Here is a 25,590-nt window from a genome sequence, read left to right as displayed (position 1 = left end):
GCAAGAGGCAGCGCTAATTAAAGCTAGAGACAGCTGACCTCGCCCTCTCTTAATTCAAGTGAAATTAATTAAAATCCAGGCCTTTGACATGTGATTGTTTGTAACTTATTCCATCCACACCAAGCCTTGCTCTGCACTGCAGGCTGTGCAGACCTGGCTGTGGGGAGCCAGCATTTCCCTTTCAGACCCCCAAGCAGTGGGTAGCAGAGAAGGAAAGGTGTCTCCTCTTTGTTTTTCTTCAAAATATATATTTTTTGGAAGCCTTTTAGAGCTGAGCTTTCAGGCAGCAGCTTATCTCACATGCCACACAAACACTTCCATGGCATCTAAAGCAGCTGTCGGGGTGGTTTGGGTGGCAAGCCCTGCTCTGCAAGGATGTCAGCCCCTTCTCCAGGGGCAGAAGTGGTGGTGGCTGATCTGGGGATGTAGAACCCAAGTTTCTCCTGACTCACTGGAGATTTCCAGGTGGACCTTCCACAAATAATTCCCTGCCATGAGCAGGAAAATGCAGCTGTAGGGCAGGGCACATGGAGGTGGTCAGCCAGTGTGGGCTGCATCAGTGCTCATTGCCTCAAGCATCACCACATCCACCCGTGCATGCATGAGAAATCCCAGCTTGAGCACACAAGCATTTCTGAGACCTTTTCAACCTTGTCACATTAAAAAAGAAAAAGACCCCACAGAAAAGCTAATGGGCAGTTTTAGCCATTTATGAAATGGGATGTTTTGATTTGGGGCATACAAGAAACCTCTCCCTTTTGAAGTTCCCTTTAAGACTGGGCTTCAGTTTTATTCTGTTGTTATTCTCTAATAAAATTAAAATCCAACCCAGACTTCATTTGATCCAGATATTCCAGTCAACCAAGAAGACAGACTGCTCAGGTTACTGATTGCCTGAAACCATTTGCACTGAGTGATAATTCCTTTGTTTCTCTGAATTTCAAATCCAACAGCTGATTAATATGCAGCCCCACTGCAGTCACAGCCAGGCATCACGGATTAGCCAGATCTGACTTAAAAACCCCAAACCCTCACCCTGCTCTGTCTTCAAAAGGACAGGAAATGGTCCCTAAGGCTGTAGGGGGTATTGTAGGATCCTGCAGGGTTTGACAGCTAAACAGAGCTCTGGGGTGCTGTGGGTGTGAGTTCTGCACAGGCAGGACCTGCAGTGCTCAGCCTGGGGTTCACAGCACCCTCAGCAGCAGAAGTGGGGCTGTTCTGCAGGGGAAGGACAGGCAGGGTGACAGCAAAGCAGGCAGTGCCCTCACCACCAAAGGCACAAGAAGAGTGGGTTTTTATGACCATAATAGGGTCAGCCACAGTGCAGCAGTCACCAGAAAGCCCACAGAGATGAAGCAGGGCTGTAGCCAAGCCAGGAGATGAAGTCCATATCAGCACCCCCAAAATATGGCTTGAGCTAGAGCCGTAGTTTAAATTCAACTCCTAGACCTGTAGGTGGGATAGAGGCCCCAGATGAGGTTTGTCAGGATAATTAAGAGCTGTTGGGGCCCTCAGATCCCAAAGATCACGTTCTAATAGGTCTTGGTGCTGCTTCTGTCCAGCTTCTGGGCTGATGGTATCAATTCGTCAGCACTACTCCTTGCCCACTGCCTGACAGTTGTGCAAACCTATAGCAAGAGGGCTACATCCAGCTGAGCCCAAATGATGAAAACATCAGTCTCACTGCTGTCTATTTATAATTCAATAAAGTACTTGCCTTACATGGTGAAGAGAAAACTTGGACGATACAGACTTAAGAGAGAAAAACTGTTTGGAAATCCCCAGAATTGGCTGGGTGTGTCCATGGCATTTGCCATTATTATCAATGGCTGGGTGAAGTCGTGTTTCTGGCATTTCTGGTCCCTGGAGGATGCTGATAAACCAGAGAGGGGTCAGAGAGTGATTAAAAGATTGAAAACCGTGCAGCATCTTGAGATGCTCAGAGGGCTTGGTCAGTCTGGTTTACCACAGACGAGGTGACAGGGTGACATGATCACAGTCTATAAGGACTTAAATGAGGATTAGGACTTCACTGAGGATAAGGCAGGGCTCCTGCTCCAGCAGATCAAAGCTGCCCAGGATCCATCCTGTGCTGCTGGTAGCGGCTGCCACCACTCACACATCCCTGCACAAAGTGGCTGGGAGCTGCAGCCTGATCAGCCCAGGCTGCTTCTGCACCTGCCTGGTGTAGGTGCAGCAGGTGATGGCAGGCTAGAGAAGCCGGTTGCCTTATCTGTCCCCTGGCTCCCTTTTTCCCAGGCCGGGGGTGACAGTCATGTCACTGGAGCTGCAGCTCTCAGGTCTAGGCACAGCAGGGCTGGAGGGAAGCAGATGTGAGTTAAGTGCCCAATTCCAAGGGAAGCACAGCAAAATGTGCCTGTGCAATTCCCCTTTGGGTTCTTGGTGTAGATTCCAGCCAGAGGAGCTGTGATTGTAGACTGCTGCTTAGCTGGCAAACTCATAACAGCAAGGCCTGGCTGTATGTGTGACTTTTGACCAGGGGAAGGGGCCACTTTCCTATTGGAAGCTGCCTTTTCCATCTCCCTATCTCCCTTCACAGACACTTCTCCGCGATGGCAAGAGAGAGAGCATCATGAGCACCCTTTTCATCGCCCCCTCTGACATTGAGAATGGGGAGAGCATCGTCTGCCGCGCCACCAACAAAGCCATTCCCAGCGGGAAGGAGACCTCGGTCACCATCGACATCCAGCGTGAGTACCTGAGCCACTGCAGCCCCATGTCACCACAGCCTCCCTGCTGCCTCCACCGGGGCCGCCAAGCTGGGCATTCCCCATCGCTGGGGTGTACTGGTGCAGAGAGGGCAGAGGCACAAGGGCTCATCTCCCCTGAGCTCCCTGGGGCACCTGATGTACACAACACCCAGCTGCTTCCCAGCTTTTGCATCTTGTGCCCATCTCTTTGAGCCATGCACTGCCTGGCTGGCAAGCATTTCTTGGACAAATACGTGTTTCCAGGCTTGCAAGTTGTTCAGGGCTAAGTTTTTGTCTTGTTCTCCATCTAGATAGCCCATTAGACACACCAAAGTGCTCTGTGAAAGCCCTCCCTCCTGTGACATACAGCTGGTGTCAGTCACCATCCAGCAGGGACAGGTGTGTGGGGAGCGATGTCACTTCTCTGTAAAACCATGAAGGAAAACCTTTCTTCCTCAAAAATTCACGTTTCACAGATCTCTCTCCTCCTCTGCAATAGCTGTTGCTTTCAGGCACATCCTGACCTCTCTCCAGCCAGGCTTCATTTGCACACACAATTCCTGCAGCTGTATTTACCAACAATTTGCAAATGCAGGGTGTTCAATATTAGCATGCCAGCTGCTTTCCAGAGTCCAATTAAAACTGCCTGAACAAACTCAAGCACAGCAGAAAATTCACCATTTAAGACTCCCGGCTTTTGCTGCCGGAAGATTAACAGGCTCTTGGGTCGCTCTATAGCATGTCCTGACAGAACCAGCCAGATAAAATGAGATAATAGCATGGGTTATTTCACAGCCGGCAAACAGTTACAATAGCTGGAGATGTACGCACGTTCTCACAAACAACGCAAAGCCGGAGACATCATTACACCGTGCTGTACAGTATGGGGCAAGGGACGTGAGCTGCATCCTTGATCATGATGGGATCTACTCTGAAGAGAGAAAGACCAAATAAAGAGCACCAATTTCCACTTCGAGCCATTAAATACTCCATGCTGTGAAAGTAATAATAATAATATCCTATTCAGCTATTAAAAGTATGTTGTTCTTAATGGGGTCTAATGAGGATATCAGTTTCCCAGAGCTGGATGGGTGATGGAGGGATAGAAAAATGCCAAGATGGATTAAGCAGCCTGTACTCTGCAGAAGCACCCAGGCAGGGTTTTTGTCCTCTGCAGGTGTATGAGGTGCTTGCACTCGTGGCAGCAGGAACAGCCTGCTTCAGCTGATGCAAAACATGAGTTTGGATCCCATCAGTCTCATGTGGGCACAGGACCTGCCTGCCAATCTTAGCCTCAGCAGCAGTGAAATAGCTGAGTCATAAACACTATCCCCTTAAAAAAAAAAAAAAAAAAAAAATGGCAAGGGGAAAGAAACCAAGATAAAAAAAAAAAAAAGCTGGAGTCTGTAATGGAAACACTAAGCGACTCCAGCTGGAACATCTGTTCAATGTGATTTCTGTTCCACCAGCCACATCAAAGTCAGCCTCCTGTGAGTTATGCGCCGAACATCACAAGTGGGATTAAAATCATGTTTAATAGTTTGATATGCCATAAACTATTTATATTGCCAGAGCCCAGTGGCTCTATGGAAATTCACATCCAGCGTGCCGGGATGGGGAGGAGCAGGGCTGTTGCTTATCCAAAGCCATTTGCTCCAAGCCTCTGCACACACATGTGTATTTGCTCATTTTTACACCTTTGTTTGATGGCAGGAAGGGATTTGACCACATCCATATTTTTGCAGGAGGTGGCAGTATGAGAACAGAAGTGGCAGGTCTGGGGACCAGGGTGACGAGCAACCCGCAGGCCACCTCGCTCCGCTGGAGGTGCTGTGCTGGTCCTTGTAGCGTTGCAGCGTTTTGTTCCTATTTATGCCTCTCATCGGGGAGCATGAAAACCCAGATCTGAAGAGGCGTCAGAGCCTGCTTTCAGCTCCTAATCCCTGTTCATTCACAGCTTCCGGAGCCCACCCCAAAAAGGCTTTTCTGCCCCGCAGCGATGCCAGCCCTCATTTTGCAGGTGCTGAGTTAGGAGGTTTGCTGACGGCAATGCGCGGTACCTGCGCCAGCCAGCACTTTGCATGCATGCTCTCCTCCAACTCTGATTCCATCTCAAATTAATTACAAGAAGCCAGGCAGGAATTATAATTGTAAGCGCGTGGAATTACATCCTGATGAGTTACAATTTGTGTCTTTTTTTTCCCCTAATATACCCCCAAACACGCTCGCACACACAAACCCACGCTCTTTGCAGCACCGACCGCCTCGTGGGGAAGCTCACCAGCCTTACTGCAACGTTCAGAAGCCCAATCCCATTTGCGAAAGGGAAGATCAAAGACTTTAATTCATTTCCTTTGCTCTTTTTCTTTTTAATCTACATTTTTTATTTTGAGTGCAAGGAGGGAGCTGGGCTCATTTTAATACAAAGAGGCTCCTCTGTAAATCGTAGGCACAGCTACTAAACCATCAAACAATGGGGAAGCTACTAAAGAGAAGTGTGATTCATACTTAACAAAGGAAGGTGATTAGCTGTTGTTGTATAACAATGGGGAAGTGTCAGGATGCCTGCAAATGAATTAGGAGCGCACTATATATCTCTGGGCTGTTATGTTAGTGAAGCTCATTTATATTCCCAACTGCGCCCATCTTTATTGTCATTTGAATTGCACATTTTAAAATGAGATTAGGGTAAATTGAAAATACCTATAATTTCCCGTCATAATTTCCCATCAAAAAGGCAGGTGGCTCTGCTGGCGACAAAGCAGGGCTCTGGCTGTGTAAATATCACGGGGCCAACAGAGGTGGGGATGCAGCAGAGGAGGGATGGCCACACTTTGCAGCATGGTACCCAGTGCTGCAGGCAGGATCAGAAGGGATGGGGACAGAGAGGAGAGGTGGCAGTCAAGCTGTTGTCACCTCTGGATGCCCAGAAAGAGCGTGTGCCTTCAAGCAAAGGTGCTGAGCTGGTGCCAGAGAGCCCCATCTCCCCAGCAAGACCCTGTCCTGTGTTTGGGGGAGGATGCTGGCAGAGGGAGCAGTGGCAGGGGAGCTTTCATCCTTGGCTGGGCTTGATCTTAGAGGTCTTTTCCAACCTGAGTGTTTATGTGGTTAACAGCAGCGCTGCTCAGGCTTCTGTTAGAGCTTTGGCTTCAGGGCATCCAAGCAGCACGCTGACCATCATCGTGCCACCCCAGCTTGGTCTGGCTCCCAGTAAAACATCCCCTCACTGCCATTGTTTTCTCCTCAGGGCACAGGTGTCTGTGAAGCTGCAGCATGGGAGGGATGCTCCAGCTGGGAGAGATGTTGCTGAGATATTTAAGAAGAGGAGAGAGGCAGCAGGTAGCAGATAGTTTAGGATGCATTTTTGCATCTGCTGCATTGGATTCATACCTTAAGGACAGGGGAGCCCCTCAGCTCCTCTTCACAGTCCCAACACAGCCTGAAGGGGTTGGTCCTTCAGCACCATTTCCACCTTCTGGAAAGCCTCTTGACAAGGCTGGAGTGGTTCCTCTAGCACTGCAGTGTCTAACGGTGGCCTGTAACAGGTGCCTTGGCAGACAGGAGAGCTGCGAGATACCACCTGGAGTTTTTTTCTTCCCTCAAGTGAGGTCTCTTTCTTCAAACCTAAAGCTGGATGTCCAGCACCTCCTCTGAGACATCATGAAAAATTAAAACCGCTCTGAATATTCTTATTATCCACCACAACACTGCACCCTTTTCTCTTCTCACTTGCTTTCATCCGTTCTCTTCTAAATTTTGTTTGCCGCTAAAGCACACAGAAGCTTATCATGTAAAAGTAGAAGAGAAGCAGAGCAGCAGCCAAGAGAACCGAGAGGCCTGTGACACCAATAAGGACTTGGCAGAGATGATTAGGCTGATGAAAGAGCAGAAATGCCACTTTCAAGTTAGCGGGTAGACAAAAGATCGTCATTACGCAGCAAGATATTGAATGGGAACTTTTCAAAGCAGGCGAGTTTATTCCCTTAAACGGGAATCAGAGCCTGCGCTAATGGCTCTGAAGTGAGATGCTACGTTGAGCAGTGCACGTGGCGTGGCAGCAGGGAAGGTGCTGGGCTGCAGCGAGCGGGAGAGCATCCTGGGTTGGAGGAGGGATCGGGTGCTGCTGAGGAGCCAAAAAACAGCTCTGGCTGCTGTCTTGGTGGGAGGACAGCTCTCTAGCCCAAAGGGTTTTTATTCCCCATGCCTCTTCAGTGTCCAAGACCCTGTGGGGCAAGCATGGGGCCTGCAGGCTGCACCCAGATGTTGTAGATGTGCACCCAGGGCTTGTGCTTTCTGTGCACAGCATCAGCCTGCAGCCAGCCTTACAAAGCCCTGAGCATTCGATCAAAGCACGAAGCAGCCTCAGAGCCTCTGCCATGCTCTCCCACACCTGCCTTCTGCTTCCCAGGCTCAGGAGCCGTGGGCAGCACAGCAGCACAGGGCTGCTGTGCCCACCTCGGCTGGCAATGTGACCTTGTCGCTGTCTCTTTGCAGACCCCCCCTTGGTGAACCTGTCCGTGGAGCCTCAGCCAGTCCTGGAGGACAACACCGTCAAGTTCCACTGCTCTGCCAAGGCCAACCCGGCCGTCACGCAGTACAGGTAAGGCGTCCTCCCTTCTTACTGTCACTGTGCATCCCCCTCCATCCCCGCACACAGCACAGCCTCACCAGCGCTGCCCAGCTCCCCCCAGCTGTCCTCACCTTGCTGCTGCTCACAGGTGAGGAAGCTCTGGGTGCTCCACGTGAGGTTGATGCATGCAGCAAGCCCTTGGTCGGGGATGCACGGGTGCTTTGGGCTGGATTTGGAGGCCTGGCACAGAGCTAGCGGAGCCATCTGTTCGAGGACATAATGAGCAAAACGTGCCGAGTGAAAAGTCTTTTATGGGGAAAATTGGAAAATTCCTTCTCTTTGTGCACGCTCTTTTATGGTTTGAACAATACCACTCTGGTGCCATCGCTGTGTAACCCTTTAGGAGCCACGTGCAGCCCCAGCAGCATGGCACAGGGCTCAGAAGGGTGCCACAGGCTGGAGCAGAGGTGCCTGGGCTGAAGCTGCAGGGGCTGGGCAGCAGCCGGGCACTGGGGAGGCAAGAAGGGGGTGGAGGAGGAGGAGAACTCATGGGAGGTAGGGGCAGAAGAGGCTCTGTGCCTGTACCTGGTCACTCCTGAGCAGCAGCCACCGAGGTTGCACAGGGCGTGATGAGCAGGACTGTAAGCATGGGGCTCGGTGTGCGGTGTCCCAGTACCTGCCTCATTGAAGAGGGAAGCGGGAGGGCTGCCGTCCCTCCTCGGGGGCCTGAGCACTCTTGGAGACATCTCGCAGTACACCAGGTCCCACCACGGCCTCTCCAGGCTCAAGAGTTGGGTGCAGACACGTGCAGGCAGTCGGTGGTGTTTGTGCAACTGCCTCAGTTTGTAATAACAGAGGAGGCACCTCCGGGGACAGGTTACCACGACCCACCTCCTGTTAGGCTTGTACAGCTTAATTAGTACAATCGAGTTTGCTGGTAGGAATGATTCCTTCTGGCTGGATATCTGCTATCAGCACAACAAAGTCATAATTGCGTTCCTAGTTACACGGAAGAGTTATTAATTTCAGAAGTCAATTAATGTCAAAGATACAAATAGCCCCATTTCCATATTTACAGTTCAGAAGAAAATAAGTGTGGCAGGCTGGGTGTGTGTCCCACATGGGCACAGAGGAGTCGCAGCCCCCTGGAGCTGCTCGTGCTGCCCTCAGCCCTCTCCGTGCCTTCCTCCCACCCCACAGCCCCATCCTTTCACCCTCCCTGGGCAGTGCTGACCCTGGTGCCACAGGGACGTCTGCCTTGCTGCAAAATACTTTGTCATTCTTCTCATGGTGGACTTTTATACCAAAGCTAATTGCACTTTTTTTGAGTTATGTTTTCTCATTAAAGGGATTTTTTTTATTTATGGAAAAAGAAAAAAAAAAAAAAAAGAGGCATGAAAAATTCAAGCACTTTGGGGTTTTCATTTCTTAAGTTCCCTTAACATGTTAACATCACACAAGGCTTTTTCCCTACCACTGTGACAAGCAAACACGATTCAGCAGCACACGGTGGGGCTTCCTTCCATCTAATGGCTCTGATTGATCGGGGCGATTCATTTCCCTTCCCAAAGATCCCAGGGCTCTTCAGTAGCTATGTCAAGGCAGCAGACATCTCAGCCCTGCAGCTCAGTGTGGGATATCCCAGCTGGGAAGCGAGAGGAGGATTTGGAGCTTCAGTTTAGGAACAGAGGTTGTCTGGAGCTGAAGCAGCAAGAAAGGGTCTCTGTAAATGTCAAGAGTATGCCTTAATTAAACAAAGCCGTGTCTCTGAAGCACACAGGGTTGCCCAAGTAAGCAAGTAGCCTCAGCGGCACCGTTGGGTGTAAAAGTCTGGTGTTGTGCACCTCAGGGAGCATCGTGTGGGCACAGGGATGCAGGAAGCTCTGAGGGCATCCCAGGGAGGACAGAGAGAGGAAAGACCACTGATCCTGCACCAGGAGCTGCAAGGGTGGAAAGTGTGATCCAGGATGAACTTACACTGCCTTAAAAACAAAGATTAGAAAGTAGACTGGAAACAGAAAGTGTGGTATTTTTCTCCCCAGGGAGAGACACATGCTGATATATTTCCTACAGCTTCCTTCAGCCTCAGAAATATTAGATCATGGTCAGCAGCCGACATTTATTTTTAATACCTCCCAATATATTTGTCAGTAAACAGCTCTGAACAGAAAGGAAAATGTCTAAACACCATAAATCCCCTTTTCTGGATGTAAACCCACAGCCAGCTCTGTGGTGCTGTCTCTGCTGTGAATATGCAAGCAAGCTGTCCCCCTGCTCTGCATTTGCATGACACCATGACGTTGTCATGCAATGCCACTGTCACATCCCCCTGTCCGCATGTTTTGTTCGTGCTTTCTCTTATATAATGCGTCGCATGCTTTTTTTTTTTTTAACATAAGGAAAACCTGTTTAGAAATGAGTGATCTTTTCCCAGAGTCACAGTGGAAAGTTACAGAATATTCTGTTCTGGGACAGGTTAATTCCCTTTTGTCAAAACTGACAGGTTTCCGTGAAACGTTTCCATTTAGCCTCAATGGCATTGTCCAATGGGAGGAAAAGCCAGAAGTCCTCTGCCATAAAACCTGTGGGCGTCTCAGTGTGTTGGGTGCTTCTGTGCAGGCAGGGCTGGACTCTCCTTTCCAGAGGCACGGCTCCTCAACTCCTCTTAGCCCTGCCTTTGGACAGCAGCAGCTCCTGGACAAGGAGCATCCTTTCCCCCAGAGGGTTTTGGTGCAGGTGCCTTTACCCGCAGTGTCACCTGCGCTGTCACTCGCAGCCACTGTCACCAAAAGCAAGCTGGGCAAGGCTGGCAAGGCATCGCATGGGTGCGCAAGCCGTGCTGAGCCTCAGGTTGCTTTTTTGTGGCCCAGGGATTATGCATCCTGCACCCGCATTGTGGCAGGGCTGAGGAGCCTGGGCAGCACCTGCCCCCATCTGCTCCTGTGGGGAGCGAGCTCCAAGGCCATCAGGGAATTCACTGACTTTCTTTTGCTGCAAGCAAACGGGCAAGAAAGGGAAGGCGAGAGAGAGTAATTAGCTGTCGCCGTTGTTCTGCCACCTGTGTTGGCGGGTGAAATTAATGGAAAGCAACAGAAGTCAGGGCGACGTGAACCGACTCACAACCAGGCCTCCTCTTTGCTCACTTCAGATCTCTCTATTTGCCAATCTTCCCTTGGCTTTTGATGTCTGTTGTGTGTCTGTGGGGTGTTTTTTTGCTGTTATTATTTATCACTTGCAGTAAGAAAGAGAATCTTTAAAGTGGCAGAAGAAAATGGGAAAGTTTAATATTGCAAGAGGCAGAGTCCCTCAGCCTTTTGGGCTCCTCTGATGATGATTATTTTTGCAGTGAGATGGGGAACTGCTACAGGCAGGGCAATAATAAATACCTCACTCTGGCGCATTGATACAGTGCTCTCATCCCCAAGGCTAGCAGAGACCTTTGCAAATAACGTTATCTTTGCAGTCATGGGGGGGATGGGACATTTCGAGCCACCCTGCAGCACCAGCTACAGAGCTGGGTTGCAGGGCAATACCTAGGCATGGGGGTGAGGGATGGACAGACAAGCATGGACAGAAAGAGAGAGAGATCAAATATACCATTTAAAAACGCACACTCCTCTCCATAATTGCATGGGGCATGGCAGAAGATCCAGGCGACGCTGCAGCAGAAGCAGAGGTCAGGAGGAGCCGTTTATTTAAGAGCCCCCCGAGGGATGCTCCACCAGCTCCTCTTCCCCACCCCACAGCAGAAGCCAGGACCACATTCAGTGCAGTACAAGCAACCTCCACCTGCACACGCTGGGCTGAAACCAAAGGTGCCAGCTACCCAAAGGGGCACAGACCTTTCTGCAGCAGCAGCCTGGTGAACACCAGTGCCTGGGTTTCCATTTCCCATGCCCCATCTTGTGACAAGAGGGCGGGCAGGGAGCGATGTTTGTTTGTTCGCCCAGCGGGCTCCGCGCTGCAGAAAGGACCTCCGTGTTTGGAAAACACTGCTTTATCTTTGAACCAACAGCACGCTGTCGCTCATCAAATATTAATCTGAACTCAACTGCTTCTTAAGAGCTTTTCTTTAAAGGCAGTGGGGCTTGAACACACCTGGTGGGAGGTGGTGTCCTGCCTTGCACAAGGGAAAACAAAAAGACGTGCTTGCTGCGTTTGCAAAAGGGCAAGCAGGGAAAACATCCAGTTTCTGCAGTCCACCTCCAGCTCTGTCTGGGATGCAGGGTGGGCATTTCCCACCAAGGCCTCAGGAGAGAATGCAAGGATGAAGAGTCTGAGCACCTCCAGCAGATCTGGACTGGTCCCTTCCTGCAGGGGCACACACAGTATCTTAATTCTGATTGCTAATTTAAAGAATGAGAACAAGTCTTGCAAACCCAGGCAAGCCTGCTCGTGAGCTCAGATATTTGCCATGCGTTTTGCTGTGCAGCAGTTTGTAGCTGCTTGGGACACCCCACAGCCTGCATGTTTGCAGTCACCCCATTTTGCGGGTCTCACTGGCATTCACTTTTTGCCTTGGGAGAAGTCAGCAGCTGCTGGGAGCAGGGGGAAGGTGTTGCAGCCAGAAATTGTTGCAGAGTGTGCCGATGCCAGGCGTGCAGGGCTGCTCTGCTGAGGTCAGGGCAGTCCAGTCCCCACTGCCTTCTGCTGGAGAGGTGCACAGGGAGCTGGCTGCTTGGAAGGAGGTCTGTTGTGTTACCGCTTGGGGGTGTGAGTGTCGTGCATTGTGCCTACCTGCAGGTCTGTGAGCATTTTAGCTTCTGGTCTTGGGAGAAAAAGGGGCAGGCCTGCTGGAGTTCGGGTAGATAAGGAAAAATTATACCTGATATTGCTGAGCTCTGAGAAGAGGAGAAGACAAAGATACATGTACACACAAGCTGTACTTTGGCCAGCCTGTCTTACACTGCGTCCACATTCCCACATTTTGTTTTAACAACCCCAGAGCAGAAGCTCAGCCTCCACAGGTCACTGCTGCTCCTGTCAGCTTGGGGCTTATCTCCTCAGTCCTTGGTCCTGCTGGGAAGGAGCAGCTTGCCAGGACTATTCACAAAGTGCTCCAGGCTGCCATGGAGAAGTCAAGTTCTCGAAGAACAGGTGCCCCTGTCCTGTTGGAAATCGCACCATCCCAGCCTGGAGGTTTTCTGAGATGCTTGAACCAGCTCGTCTGTGGCTTGGCATTGCTTGGCTGCACAGCTGAGAGCCAGTCCATGAGGGCACGTGCTGCTGGGTGACACTGGGTGGCTGAGGAGCAAAGCCAGGAGCACATCAGGACTGGGAGAGCCTTATCAAAGGATGGGGGATTAGGGTCTTAAGGAAAAGAAAGACCCTAAGGAAAAGTCTTGGGAATGGTTTTCTGCTGCTAGGCTCAGTGAATAGAAGAAGAAATCACCCCAGGCACCAGGAACAGATCTCACTCCAGCTGGCTCTCCATCCTTTGTCCATCCTTTGTCCATGTGATTCTTCACATGGCCAGCTGGGCATCTGAGTGTGCACAACATCTCTGGTCCCAGGTGAAAGCCCAAGGGAAGGCAGATTTAAGTTCCGTGCTCCTCCATCACACCAAAGTTGTCGCTGCCTCTTCTATTTAGCTGCTGTAGAATGTGTTTGCAGATCCATAGGCTGTGAAGGCCAGAAGGGATTATTGGATCATGGAAAACTGATGCAAAGATTCAGGATGATGCATTTCATTGGCAACTTCCGATGGAGACATGGCAAACAACCCAGTTAATGGCATGCCTGGTGCTGCCTGCAGCCAAGCCTCAGGAGGGGCTGTGCTCCCTGTTCTGGCACTAGAAGACCTGACTATATTTTAATGTGGATTCAGGTGGCTTTGAAAAATGTCTCCTGGGAGTTGGAGTGCTTGCTGTTTCCTTACTTTCCACTGACCATCCATGAGGGGCCCAACGCAAACATGAAATCCCCCCATACTCCGCCTTCCCCAGGGCTTCTTATTACTGGGACTACTGTATAACTGGTACCTGTTTTTGTCCCCCCCAGTTAAGGGAGATCTGCAATATTAAGCTCATATTAAATGACAGTCACATCTCTATTAATACTTGAAAGGAGCTTCCAAGGGCTCAAAACACACTGCAGAGCAGCCGGTGGCTGCAGGAAAGGTGTGAGCTGCACGGGCTCGCTGCCGTGCACCCATCGGGGCAGAAAGCATCCCAGAGCTGCCCTTTTGGGCCACTCGGGCTTTGCAGTCATTTCGTGGCATGCTAGGACTCTCTTCCCTCAGACCAGCTTGGGGAAACTGCTTGTTCACACCAGCACACAGGATTATCACCCCAAGCCCCTCGTTTTTGCAGCCTGCCTTCCCCCAGCTGCCATGCTCCCATCTGCTCCCTCCTCCTCCGAAGAGCACAGCCACCAGCGGTCCCCCACAGGATGCTGAAAGCCACACGCTGTCCCTCGGCAGGGCTGTCACCTCTCCCGCTGCCTCCCGCAGCCACACATGGCAAGGGAGGGAGGAGAAGACAGCGTGGGGAAGGGGCCCTCAGGCATTTCACAGCAGCGACAGAGTAAATCTAATTTATAGACATAGGAAAATGCAGCTGAAGTGGGAGTTGAAATGAATGCAAAGCACACCGAGGTCTCAAGTTATCGGCACAGTAACATTTTTCCTGGCTATCTCTGTTTTCCTGCCCGGGTTTGTCTTTGTAGCTTCCTCCCAGACAACTGGACCTTTGCTCTGAAGTGAAAATGAAAGCTGGGGAAATAAAAAAGTAACAGGAAATGAATTCTTCAGATCTTCTCCATGATGCGTCAGCCCCATCTGCCAGCTCCCTCTGACATGGAGAGAGAGGCTTTAAAAAAAATAAAGTAAAATAAAAGGCACAAATCTTTCCGCTGCTGGGCTGCTGCGGGGACTCTGTGGTGGTGGTGACTCCAGGTGACACTGGGAATCGTGGAGCTTCCCTCTGCTCACACGGTGTGGGGACAGGGAGATTTGTCTTCCCCTTCCCTGGCTTGTCAGGGTAATGGGAACAAGTGTGTGGGAGACGCTCAGAGGCAGCTCAGACTAATGAGGAGAGAGCATAGAGGAGGGAGAATCTGGTGGAAAGCAAAAAAAAAGGGGGGGAGGTGGGGGAGGAAAGAAAGTGCTTTGTACTTCTGAGCATCACTTCCTGATGTAGCGGTGATTAAAGGAACCGAATTAAATGAGTGATGAAGCAGCCAGCCCAAACTGCTGTTGGATGGAGCCTCAGTGATGGAGGGGGCTAGCAGAGGGGTGTTGCTGATGTGGTCTGTGTGCTTGCTGTGCTGGAGTGGAGAGGTTTGGGATGTGGGGTGAGCCATGGCTGTGACCATCCCAACCAGGACCACCAGCAGAACTGGACAGGACAGAGAAACACGATGGCTTTCCTGAAGTGAGGGAGAATGACATCAAGGAGGGGGAAAGAAACAAAAACCAGTTTGGTCCATTCCAGCTGAAAGGAGACATTCAGCAGCATGTGCTCCTCTGGCTGAGCACGTGGCAGGAGCAGGGCCGTAGCCTTTCACTGCACAGCGATGGATAAGATCAGGCCAGTGGGTTCTGGGCTGGTTGGTCCAGGAAACCCTAAAAGCCTCACAAGGCTTAAAGGGCAATCACTTCTGATGGTGCCCTGGTCAAGGAGGTGTCCCAGGCATCTCATTTCCAGCACGCTTTGCACCCAGGTCTCTGGGCATTAGCAAAGCCCATATGTTTTTTTAGCAAGCCAAGCTGTGAACACTTGTAAGCATCCACATTGTTCGGGATGACCCCAGAGCTGTGTTCTCCCAGCCCCGTTGGTCTCCTCTCCTTCAAGACAGGCTGCTGGGAAGATGACTGGGAAGCGAGCATCGCTGGATGCGCCAGCCGCATCCTTGCAGGAGAGGTGGGAGCTCCTCAAGCCTAATTTAGCAGTCTTTAATCTGAGTTATTCCAAACCACACTTGCCACTTCCTTCATGTGTTCCCGCAGGATGATGGGCTGATTTCACAGAACGAAAAGCCTTAAGCAAATCTTGTCACACAAGAAAATTGATTTTTCAAAACTGACTTTTACAAGATTACTGGCATTTTTTTTCCCCTCATCTTTCTTCTATATCGTTCCCTTCCAGTCTCACGAGGTGGCTTCAGATCTAAGGAAATTAGAGATGCTGTGACTAAACTGAAAATGTAAAAATGGGGAGAAGAAAAAAAAAAAAAAAAAAAAGGACACCCAGCATTCAGCACCTCCTCACCTGCTGCCTCTGAAGGATATGGCCACGTGTGCTTGTACTCGTGAAGTACCAGGGATGCTTTCTTGCCTGCCATAATCTCCATGTGGTGTCAGGCAGAGTCTGTCTAAGGGTTATGCCAGCATCCCACAGGGAACACCCCCGATGGGCATTCCTTGGCAATCCCCAGCTAGATCACAGCTTTTTTCTTTCTCTCCCTGAATCCCTCCATTCCGTTTTCTCTTTCTGAAGGGTTTCCTCCCACTGCTCAATTCGGAGACATCTCAATGTGCTTTGTTAGGAGGAAAAAAAAAAAAAAGAGAGAGAGCGGACGAGTTGCCTTGAAGTCATTTCAGACAGCTTAAAATATGCTAAGCTTTTGTGTTTCTGCCATATAAATAATGAATCCTCTTACAGCTTCCGAGATGGAAAATATGTTGATTTAAGAGGCCTTCAGCTCTGTTTGAGGTTTTTCTGCTTCCATGCAAGGGGTAGGAAACATGGCACAGGTCAGGCAAGGCAGGGTGTGCTGAAAGCGTCCCGGTCCTTCCAGGGATGGGGACGGGGCTTTGCTAAAGGTGCAGGTGTTTTGGTGACTGCAGTTGGCATCAGTTGTTATTCATTAGGCTAATTCCCCAAGCAGCCTCATTAGAGGCTGCTGTTTCTGCTTAAATGAGCTGACAGGATGGATACAAGATGCAGCCCAACATTGGAGCTGAGGATGAGAAACCCCAGTGGATGCTGACATTCCAAAATAGACCCATTGGGTTTCACTGGAAAGGGATTCTGATCTCACCCAGTGTCAGGCCATGGAGTAACCCTGCTAACTGCAGGTCCTGGAGTTATCCTTGGATTTCTATTTCTCTGCAAACTCTCTGGAAGCTGTTGGTAAATATGAAAGCAAAGGAAGAACGTGAGCTGTTGGCACTGGATTATAAGGCCATTTGTCTGTAAAGCATCATGCAACGCTTATTGCTTAGCTCCGCTTTACTTTTGGAGTGTGTAATTAAGGACTTAATGGTTTTTGCTTTTTGAGTTTTTTTTTTTTTTTTTTTTTTTTTCTTTGAAATGTTTCTTGCAGCTTTATACAGAAGTCAATAGGTAATCCTGGAGCTCTTACAGGTCAGTCTGTTTTATCAGTGTGCTGCCACATTGGATTACTTTCTCATGACTTGGAAGGCTCAAGTGAGCAGTGTTGTTACCAGGGTGCTCTAAGGAGACTCAAGAGGCATTGAGAAGAGTGATTTGGGAATAAGTTTAGGGGTGGGTGGATGGATGGATGGAAAGTAGGGAAATTTTTATAGTGGAAAAAATTAGCAGATATTTTGTTAAATTTGCTACTTTGTTTTACTTCTTCGCCTATAAGTTGCCTATATTTTTGCGTTAGTACAAAGGGAATGCATATCGTTTATTATTCCTCCATAGGAGCTGCCAGCTTCCCAGGTTCAGCCAGTGGGAGCCCATGTCAGATTACACAGAAATCACTGCAAGAAGATGCCCATGTAATTAGGAGACCCCATCCTCACCTGGGGCACACACCTCCTAGCACACTCACCTCTGCTGGTGATCCTAACCCACACCATTTGATCTAGACACAGTTCAGCTCTGACAAATTAGCTGCTCTGGCAGGGCTCTGGGAACCTGACAAGGAGCTGTGCCTTGCACCAACCTAAAGATATGTCAAAATTTAACATGAGCCCAATCAGTGGAGTGGCACCAGCAGCTGCCGTGGGGCTTTAGGGGGCTCAGCAACTTTGCTCAGAGCTGGGGCTGGAGAGCCAACAGGGGCTGGCAGACACCATGTGCCATCGGGGGCCATTGCCTGGCTCCTGGACACCTCTGAGGCTGGTCACTCTCCTCCTGGGCTCGCCCTCGTGTAAACCTGTCCCAAGGTCCTTTTTCTCTCAGTGCCAGCAAGAGCGAAACCTGGTGTGTGCTGCTGCAACCCTCTCACGCTGCAGAGATGAAACCACAAAGCCCTTGAAAACCTCCCAAAAATAAAGCTCAGGGAAAGGCCTTCAGAGGAGCTTTAGGATTTGGTCACTTTGGAAAGCCCCAGCCACCCACCAGTACTCTGGCCATGTTTGTATCCCATGCCCAGAAAGCAGGAGCCGTTCCTGCCCACCCCATCATCACGTTTGCCCCAAAGCATGTGGATTAAGTACCTTCATCAATCTGAAACATGGTCCTTTCCCTGACTCTGAGATGCCCCCAGCAGCAGATTTCTTACGCTGATGAAGGGTTGGGGTTTTCTGTCTCCATTTACCACTGTTTCCTCCTGCAAGCCCCCAAGGAATTGCACAGCAGGACAGAGAGCCTGGGTGAAGGTATGATGGGTGATGGTTTGAGGTGGAAAATAACAGGTACAGGACCGTGGAGGTTTGAACAGCTTCACAGCACAGCACCTTCACTCTGTGCTAAGCATGAGGATAAAGATGGCATTGATGTCAGGTGTCATTTTTCCATGTCTACCCAACATGTCTTTCCATGTCTTCCCTTCCATGATTTGTCCTCATTGCCAGGCTAAGCAAGTGTCTATTTTGACTGTTTTCTCACCAAAGTGAGTTGCAACATGTATGAGCTGTTCCAGTGACACAGGTTCCTCCCCACTCCTCACCCCAGTTCCTCTGCACCCCTGGACCCTGGGGTCCTGAGGTGCTTCTGCCCATCTCCAGTCTGGTACCAAAATGCCCTCTGGAGACTGCCTCTGCTCAACCCATCCACCAGCACCACAGGCTCTCTGCAGAGCTGAGCCCAACGTGCCCATCTGTAGGGGGGCTTTGGAGGGGCCCCTTTTGGAGGGTCACTGATTTTTCCCACCCTGGGATCCCGCTGACCACGAGGAGACAGACTGAAGCCATCTGATGAGCAATCAGGCTTATCGCCAGCTGGGCAGGAGGGGGAACACCAAAGCTGAGATTAGACAGGAAATCAAGACAGAGGTTTCTTCTGCACAGCAAGGTATTATTATTATCATCAAAACCCTGGAGTGTTGAAAAACAATCAGACCCTGGTAGCAGCAACCCCTGTATTGTAGGAGGCACAATCAGACACCAAACATGTCCTTGTTTGGAATTGAAGCCTGACATCCTGAACTCCTGAAATTTGGGTAAAGGCAGCAATTTTTCTCACTGTTTATTTGTTTCTGAAGAAGAGGGAGATTAGTAACATTGGCACCGAGCTCAGCTCAGCATCAGGGCGCAGCAACGCCGCTGCTTGCAGCTCCAGCTGGGAAGTCTTCGGGGATGGAACCCAGGACAAGGAATTCCCGGGGCTGCTGCTAATGACTCCGGCAGCATTTCTGCAGCAAGCTCCGAAATAAGGGGAACTGCGCCTGCCAGCTGCTTAGTGAAACCTCAGAAGGAGACCTGTGGAGCCCTTTAGCAGAGGTGTTAATTACTAATTGCACCTGGGAGAAAATGGGCTCACCCAAGCATAGCAGGGAACCTGGTGCCGTAGAATAATATATCTACATCTATAACTGGCACGGTGATCTCCAGGGGTTGCAGGATGGGTTTTGTGCAAGCAGCCATACCTTTGGCTCCATACTGGGCTGTTCCAAGTGCCACCAGGACTCCCCTGTCCCCTTCCTGTCACCAGGGCTTGGTCTGCTGCCTGGTAAATGGACCCGCACGTCGGCACAGGGAGAGCATGGCCAGTACACGGCTGAGTGGGACTCGGTCCCACATGTCTTCATTAGGAAGGGAGCAGGCAGGAGGAGAGGAATAACCCCATACATCACCGTTATGGAAATTTACTCTTAATAAAGAAATAATTTGTGTGATGCATCAAGCCACAGTCATTTGGGGAGAGGGGGCAGTGTGATGCTGCTCAAGCCCTGCTGTTCACTCAGTCATTTCTCACGAGGCTGTCACTCAGAGGAGATGCACCCATGGAAAAGCCTCCACCTCCACCACCCCATCACAGGTCCTTCCCCAGGAGCCTCCAGGGCTCTGGAGAGCTGCAGAAAGATGCAGGGCAATGCTCATGGGCAGCCATCAACCAGGGGGACAGCTCCTGTCTGAGGATGAGCGGGTACTGCCAAGTTACAGCCTAGCAATTGACGGCACTGCTGGTAATCAAACAACAAAACCCATTCTCCAAGCAATTTGTAGCAATTAATAGCCATTCGCAGGAATGAAATGTTAATTAATTCATTCCGTGAGCCATGCATTTATTTAAGGTATTTGTGGGTGTTCTCGGTACTTTTATTAAGCAATTAAAATGCATCCAAGAAAATATTTATCTATTTTAAGTCACTCTTAGTAAACACAATTTATATGGCAAGCAACAGGTGTTTTGTTTTGTTTTGTTTTGTTTTTGCATTGTTAGTTAAAAATTACAACAGTCCTCCTGCCTGGGCTTCACCTGATGGGAGCAGCCCGTCTGCAGGGAGAGCTGCCCAGGGGCGCGAGTGCTGCTGGTGGCTGTGCTTCGAGGGCAGTGGTAAGCCAAATCCTCCCTGCAAGGATGCTCGCAGCCTGCAGTAACAAGCGTGTGCTTGAGGCCTGCAGCCTCTCCAGGACTTCTCCTTGCAGCTCTGTGCTGCATCATTGCAACCTCTTGCTCCCCCAGCTGCCTGCAAGGCCAAGGTGTCACCTTGGATGCTGGCTGGGGGCCGGGGGAGATCTTCTTGCACAAGGATGAGTTGAGTCCATGTTGGATTATGACTGGAAATGACATGTTGGAGAGGGACAGCTCACAGGGTGGAGGCTGCTGATGCTGCTTGCCAGAGTGGATGTGAAGGATGAGGGATGGAAGTGTTGCTGCATGGGTGTGGACGGCTGTAGACTGGCAGCAAGGGAATTGATGTGATGGCCGGCACAGTGCTGGTGGAGGCGGCACTCTGGAAGGAGCAAATGCCATTCTGCCACAGCCAGGGCTCACTTCCCTACAGCATCACTGGCCAGAGGGGTCAGGGAGCTGGCCAGGTCTCAGTGGCAGAGGAGGGCAGCAGGTAAAACACCAAGAAGACAGGATTGCATGTTCACATCGGCAAAGCCTCACTTATCCAGGCAGCACTGAACCAGTATTGTTTCACTCGGGAGGGCTGCAACATGACAGGGCTACAAATTCCCCTAAACAGCTTGTTCACACATGCCATTCACTGAAAAATTACAAGTCCTTTCACTGCAGACAGGAATTTCTTTGCTACAGCGAGCTCGGCCAGATGAAGTGCTCGCTGGCGATGCTCCTCTACATACTGGCATGCCACAGGGCATGTAATGCTCTTATTTAGCTCATCACAGGTTCTGTGAGCCCAGCAGAAACACAGTCCTTGCTTCTGGCAGGGAAGCGATGGAGCTGCTGGATAAAAGCCCCTTGGGAAGAAGCTTGGGCTCCCATCTTTCAGCCAGTTTCCTTCAGAAACCAGGGAGGTTGCTAAAGGCACATTGGTCTATGGAAGCCACAGCAAAGCCACAGCATTGTTTGTGAGCTATCGTGTCCCAAACTGGCTTTTCTATTTGCTTCTTTGCACTCCTAGATGGGAAGCAATCAATGGAATAAGAAAAATACAATTTCCCTGGATAACATCTCCTTAGGGAAGTCCCCCCGCCTTATATTTAAATGTTAAAAGGACCCAGTAGGGCGTTTGTTTTTTTTTTTCTTTATTCCTTAACCACTGTGTTTTTATTGCTGCCCATAATAAGCCCTCTGAAACATGGATTTAAATGTGGAAGAAAAGTAGCAGCAGAAATGACAGCGGAGTTAGTGGGTACATAATATGCGGAGAGTAAAGGAGGTAAACTTGTATAGCCTGGAACGGACCCGTGGTGGCACATTTGGCAAACTGTAAATGCCTTTGAGGTAACACTGCAAATGGAGGAAGCTGTGCTGCCAGTGGTGGTGGAACAGGGAGCACCAGTCTGGATGCAATAAGGCTGGGAGATGTTGGGATGAGATTGTGAAGAGCTGAAGCAGGGGAGGGGGCCAGGGGAGTGGGCGAGGGTCTGGCTGAAATGCTCAGCCAAGCTGGACATCAAAGCAACATCCCAGCACGGCCACAAAGGGAGCAACCTACCTGCAACCAGAAGTTTCATGGCAGGTGAAGATCAAGCAAGAAAATCCCCTGCAAGGCTTTGAACCGGGCTCACCAGCACTGCTCACGCTTGATGAAGAGGTAGCAGAGGTGAAAATTGTAGGCTGCCTTCCCCAAATCAAAGCTGAGGACCGCTGCCCTCAAGGCTTAGCAAGCCCATGAGCTGTGCAAGGGGGTCAAGAGGAACAAAACTGAAAGGGGGAAGCCAGGTTCCCCCCTGTGCATTCCCTGGGTGCGTTTGGAGGATGCGTGCTGGGAAGAAGGCAGCGAGGCAGTGCAGCCACCCCGAGTGGCTGGCCCCAGGCAGGACCTGAACACCCTCTGCATCTTCTTGGGTACATTTTATTTACATCCTGCTTATAAATAATTACTGAGAGGTTAATAGGTGAGCAAGGCATGTTATGGGCTTGTTAAAAACAGAAGTACCTTGCCTTCTGGCTGTCTGCAAGCACATCATGAGCAGCTTTACAGGAGGGTTATCAGCCATCGTTATTAAAAACTGATCTGACATTATAAAAGATCCATACCGCTTGTTCAGCCACATTGATTTAGCAGTACTAAGCCTTGGAAAACCGGTGCAAGAACCTTGATCTCTGCTGAAGCACGAAAAATTGCTGTTTGTGACACATCTCTGCGCTTGGGAAAGCCAGTTTTGCAGAAGCGATGGGTTTTAAACACACACATAAAGCATCAAGCAGGGTCGTTTCGTGTGTTTTCCTGGGCCACTGCAGAGGCTTGGGTTTCAGTCCCTCTGGAAGGAGAATGGCATCACCTGAAGGTGGTGGACTGTGCAGCCCTTTGGAGCAGCACCTGGAAGGTGTCACTTGTGCTGTTTTGTGTTTTTTTTTTTGATACAGGGAGATTCCCTCGTCAAGCACAGGCCCCAGAAATCAAAGCAACATCTCCTGATGCATTAATAAAGGGGGAATCCATGGAGGAAGGCAGGGTAGGGAAGCTGCAGTGGCCTGTCAGCATCCGTTAGAGGTGCAAAAACAAATGGAAAGAGAAAGCAGATAAGTGCGTACAAATCAGCCACACCTCTGCCGCCAATGCCTCCCTCCTGAAACCCTGTGTCATCAGCTGGTGGGTGAAGCCTGCAGGTCAGCTCTCCTGCTCCAAGTAGGTTCACACTAGCTGGTGCAGAGGGAATTTGCTCTGGTAGCACAGATGGAGCATGCCAAGGGCTGGCGCTGTGCTCCCACCCCGCACAGTCTGTCTGTGCCTCTTTCCCCAACCCATCCCATCTTCCCCGAGCAACCCACGTCACCCAGCACCACTAGAGGACAGCTGCCCTGAGACAAGAGCATCAGAGATTCCTCAGGGAAATCCTCTCACCCTCCAACTTACCTGTCAGTCGTTGGGGGAGGTTCGTTATGTTTTCCGCAGGCTGTGTCTCTGCTTGCTTTCCCTTCCTCCCGCGAGCGGCTGGAGTTTGGTGCTGCCTGACAGCATCTCCTGGCTTCCCCACCCGCACCTCAGTGGCAGGTTGCCAGATGGTGCCCCGTTAGGTCACATTTGCTCATTGTTTGGCAAACAGCAGCTTAATTCAAGTGCTGAGTTGACAGCTTGTTCTCCAAGACAATTTGCAAGTTGCAGTGCTGCAAATGCCAGCTTGGCTTTCCAGGGTGATGTGAATTCAGCTGCCTTCAAGGGATAAAGTTCTCTTTGACAGAAAAAAAAAATAAAGAAGAAGAAAAGGGGAAAGAAGGTGAAAGCAGGGGGAAGCTGAAAAGGTTTTTTGTGGTTTTGGTGTGGGAAGACCAGCAACGCTGGTTGGCAAGGCACTGACATTGTGTTCCCTGTCAGCAGAGACTGTCCTTGTCCCACCCCTCCTGTCACTGAACTCTTTGTGGCCCACAGTCCTAAGGAATAAGGTGGATTTTCAGTGAAACAGGTTTTCACAGGGAAATAGCAATTTTGGTGGATTTTTGAAAGCTTCCAGTAGGGATATACATACACACCACTTCGGTGTCTCCTCTCCAGGAGCTTCGGTTGCAATCCCCATGTCCTTTGATGAGGACAACGTTGAGGCTGTGGGTACACCCCTCCTACAGTCTAGAGCAGCTTTGGCACCCCATGGGCTGCTGTGTGCTGGTCTCCATCATCACTCACGTGTAAGTGGAAGGCAGCGCGAGACCACAACCCCCCTTTGCTCTGTCTTATCTGACAGGTGGGCAAAGAAAGGCCAGGTGATAAAAGAAGCGTCCGGTGACTTCTATGAAACCATCGTAGACCACACCTTCTTCTTTGAGCCCGTCTCCTGCGAGGTCACCAATGCGCTGGGCAGCACCAACATCAGCAGGACCGTGGACGTCTACTGTAAGTAGTCTGCCAGCTTGAGGCTGCCTTCCTGGGGCCAGCAGAGCTGCTGAAAATAAACGGGAAAGGGACGTGAGCTTCCTGGGGCAGCTCCAGAAAGCCTGGGATGACCAGGACTTGCTGGGCTCCATTGCAGCTCTGGCTTTGAAAAGGCTCTTTTGGTGGGGCCATGCTCTCCTCCTGCCTTCCACAGCCCTGGGGGCTCCTTGGGCACTTGGCCGTGCCAGGACTGCAGCAGGCTCCTGTCTCGGGTGCGTTGCACTTGGGGGCTTTATGTGGCCGTGGCCCGTGGGTATGTGGAGACCTTCCCCTGCTTCTTGCGGCACCGAGACCTCTGTGGTTTGGGGGCTACTGCATGGCACAGTCTCTCGCTAGTGGTAATGCTGGTCTCCTCTGCACAGTCGGGCCCAGGATGGCGACAGAACCACAGTCCCTCCTCGTTGACCTGGGCTCGGACGCCGTCTTCAACTGCGCCTGGACGGGGAACCCCTCCCTCACCATCGTCTGGATGAAGCGAGGCTCAGGCGTGGTGAGAGTCGCTGCCAGGGTGCTGGGGGCACGGGGCTGGTGGGGCACCCGTGTGGGAAGCGCAAAGGGGCAGCCAGAGCTCTGCCAGGGTGCCATCACTGCCACCCAGTCCTAGGGACATCGCCCTCAGGGTGCGTTTGCAGAGGCTGGATTGAACCAGGATTAAGCAGAGGGCAGAGGATTAAGCAGAGGGCATCTCTCACCCTTGCACTGGCAGCACTCTGTACTGAGCACCATGTGGGGACCACAGCTCCCGGGAGGACCAGTGTGACATTGCTCAGGGCTCAGGAGGCAAGACCAGGAGATCCCGTCCCAACATGCTCAACTCTGCTCACTTGGGTCTGGCCTGGAAGGCTTCTCCACATCCTTTTTGTCCTGAGAAGTGTAAGGAGTTTTGCAAATATTAACCGCAGCTCAGGGAGGCGCGAGAGGCTCTGATCCCCCCTTTGCCATTAGGAGGGCTGAGCAGAGCCTGTTAAGCTAAAGGAGGGCTGAGAAGTGAAACCCACCTGTGAGGGGCACGCAGCCTTGTGTCTGAAAGTATCTTTCAGCTTCATCCAGGCAGATGTGTGCTGAAGGCAATGAGGCTGTGCCAGGTGAGGTGCACGGGCTGTGCCTCTGTGCCTCTGCTCCTGGCACACAGAGCAGGCATCGCCAACGCTGCACGCGTGCATGAGGCAGTCGTCTGCCTTCACTGCTGGCGTGTTTTTCCCAAACCACCATGACCTCCAAGAAAAATATCTCCTGGGAAGCAATCACAGACTTGGGAGAGCTGATAGCTTGAATTAGCTAAGGAATCCCACTGTGTCCGTAATCCCTGGGTGGCTTCCCATCCCTCGGCTGTGGCTGTTGTTTCTCTCAGTTGTTACCATTATTTGAAGGCAGGCAGTGCTCTCACACCATAAGCTGCTATTTCATTTTCTCAAAGCTGCTGGAACTTGCAGAGTGGTGGCAGGAGCCGTGCACAGGGGGACAGGGGCTTCCTGACCCTGCCCAGCCCCGGCCGTGCTCCAGGGCCTGTCCATCACAACACAGCTCTGCCTTCTCCCCTTCCATGTGGCCAAATTACGCTGGCTTGAAGCCTCGGGGCTCAGGACCACCTGGTTTAGCCCAGCAGAGCTGCTGGAGCTGTTCAGCAGAGCTGCTTCCATCAGCCCTGCGGAGGCTGGCAGGGGGTGCTGCTTTGTAACCCCCCCAAGCTCACAGCCCTGGCTGTCAGGTGTGGGGTTGGGGCTG

The 25,590-nt window shown here is 51.0% G+C and overlaps 1 protein-coding gene across 6 annotated transcripts in view; it reads left to right on the top strand.

The window, feature by feature from the left end:
* The window catches only part of KIRREL3 (kirre like nephrin family adhesion molecule 3), a 316,766-nt gene that overhangs the window by 269,444 nt on the left and 21,732 nt on the right, over nt 1-25,590 (top strand). For all 6 annotated transcript variants that reach the window (XM_032201818.1, XM_032201817.1, XM_032201814.1 and 3 more), the window contains 4 exons: nt 2,561-2,711; nt 7,206-7,311; nt 23,678-23,826; nt 24,228-24,355. In XM_032201818.1, coding sequence (XP_032057709.1) covers nt 2,561-2,711; nt 7,206-7,311; nt 23,678-23,826; nt 24,228-24,355 — 534 coding nt within the window. The remainder of the gene's footprint in view (nt 1-2,560; nt 2,712-7,205; nt 7,312-23,677; nt 23,827-24,227; nt 24,356-25,590) is intronic.

The sequence above is a fragment of the Aythya fuligula genome, chromosome 22, assembly GCF_009819795.1.
Source record: "Aythya fuligula isolate bAytFul2 chromosome 22, bAytFul2.pri, whole genome shotgun sequence".
Classification (NCBI taxonomy): domain Eukaryota; kingdom Metazoa; phylum Chordata; class Aves; order Anseriformes; family Anatidae; genus Aythya; species Aythya fuligula.
The sequence above is the reverse complement of the archived record's forward strand: the minus strand, read 5'-3'. Positions and strand labels throughout refer to the sequence as shown.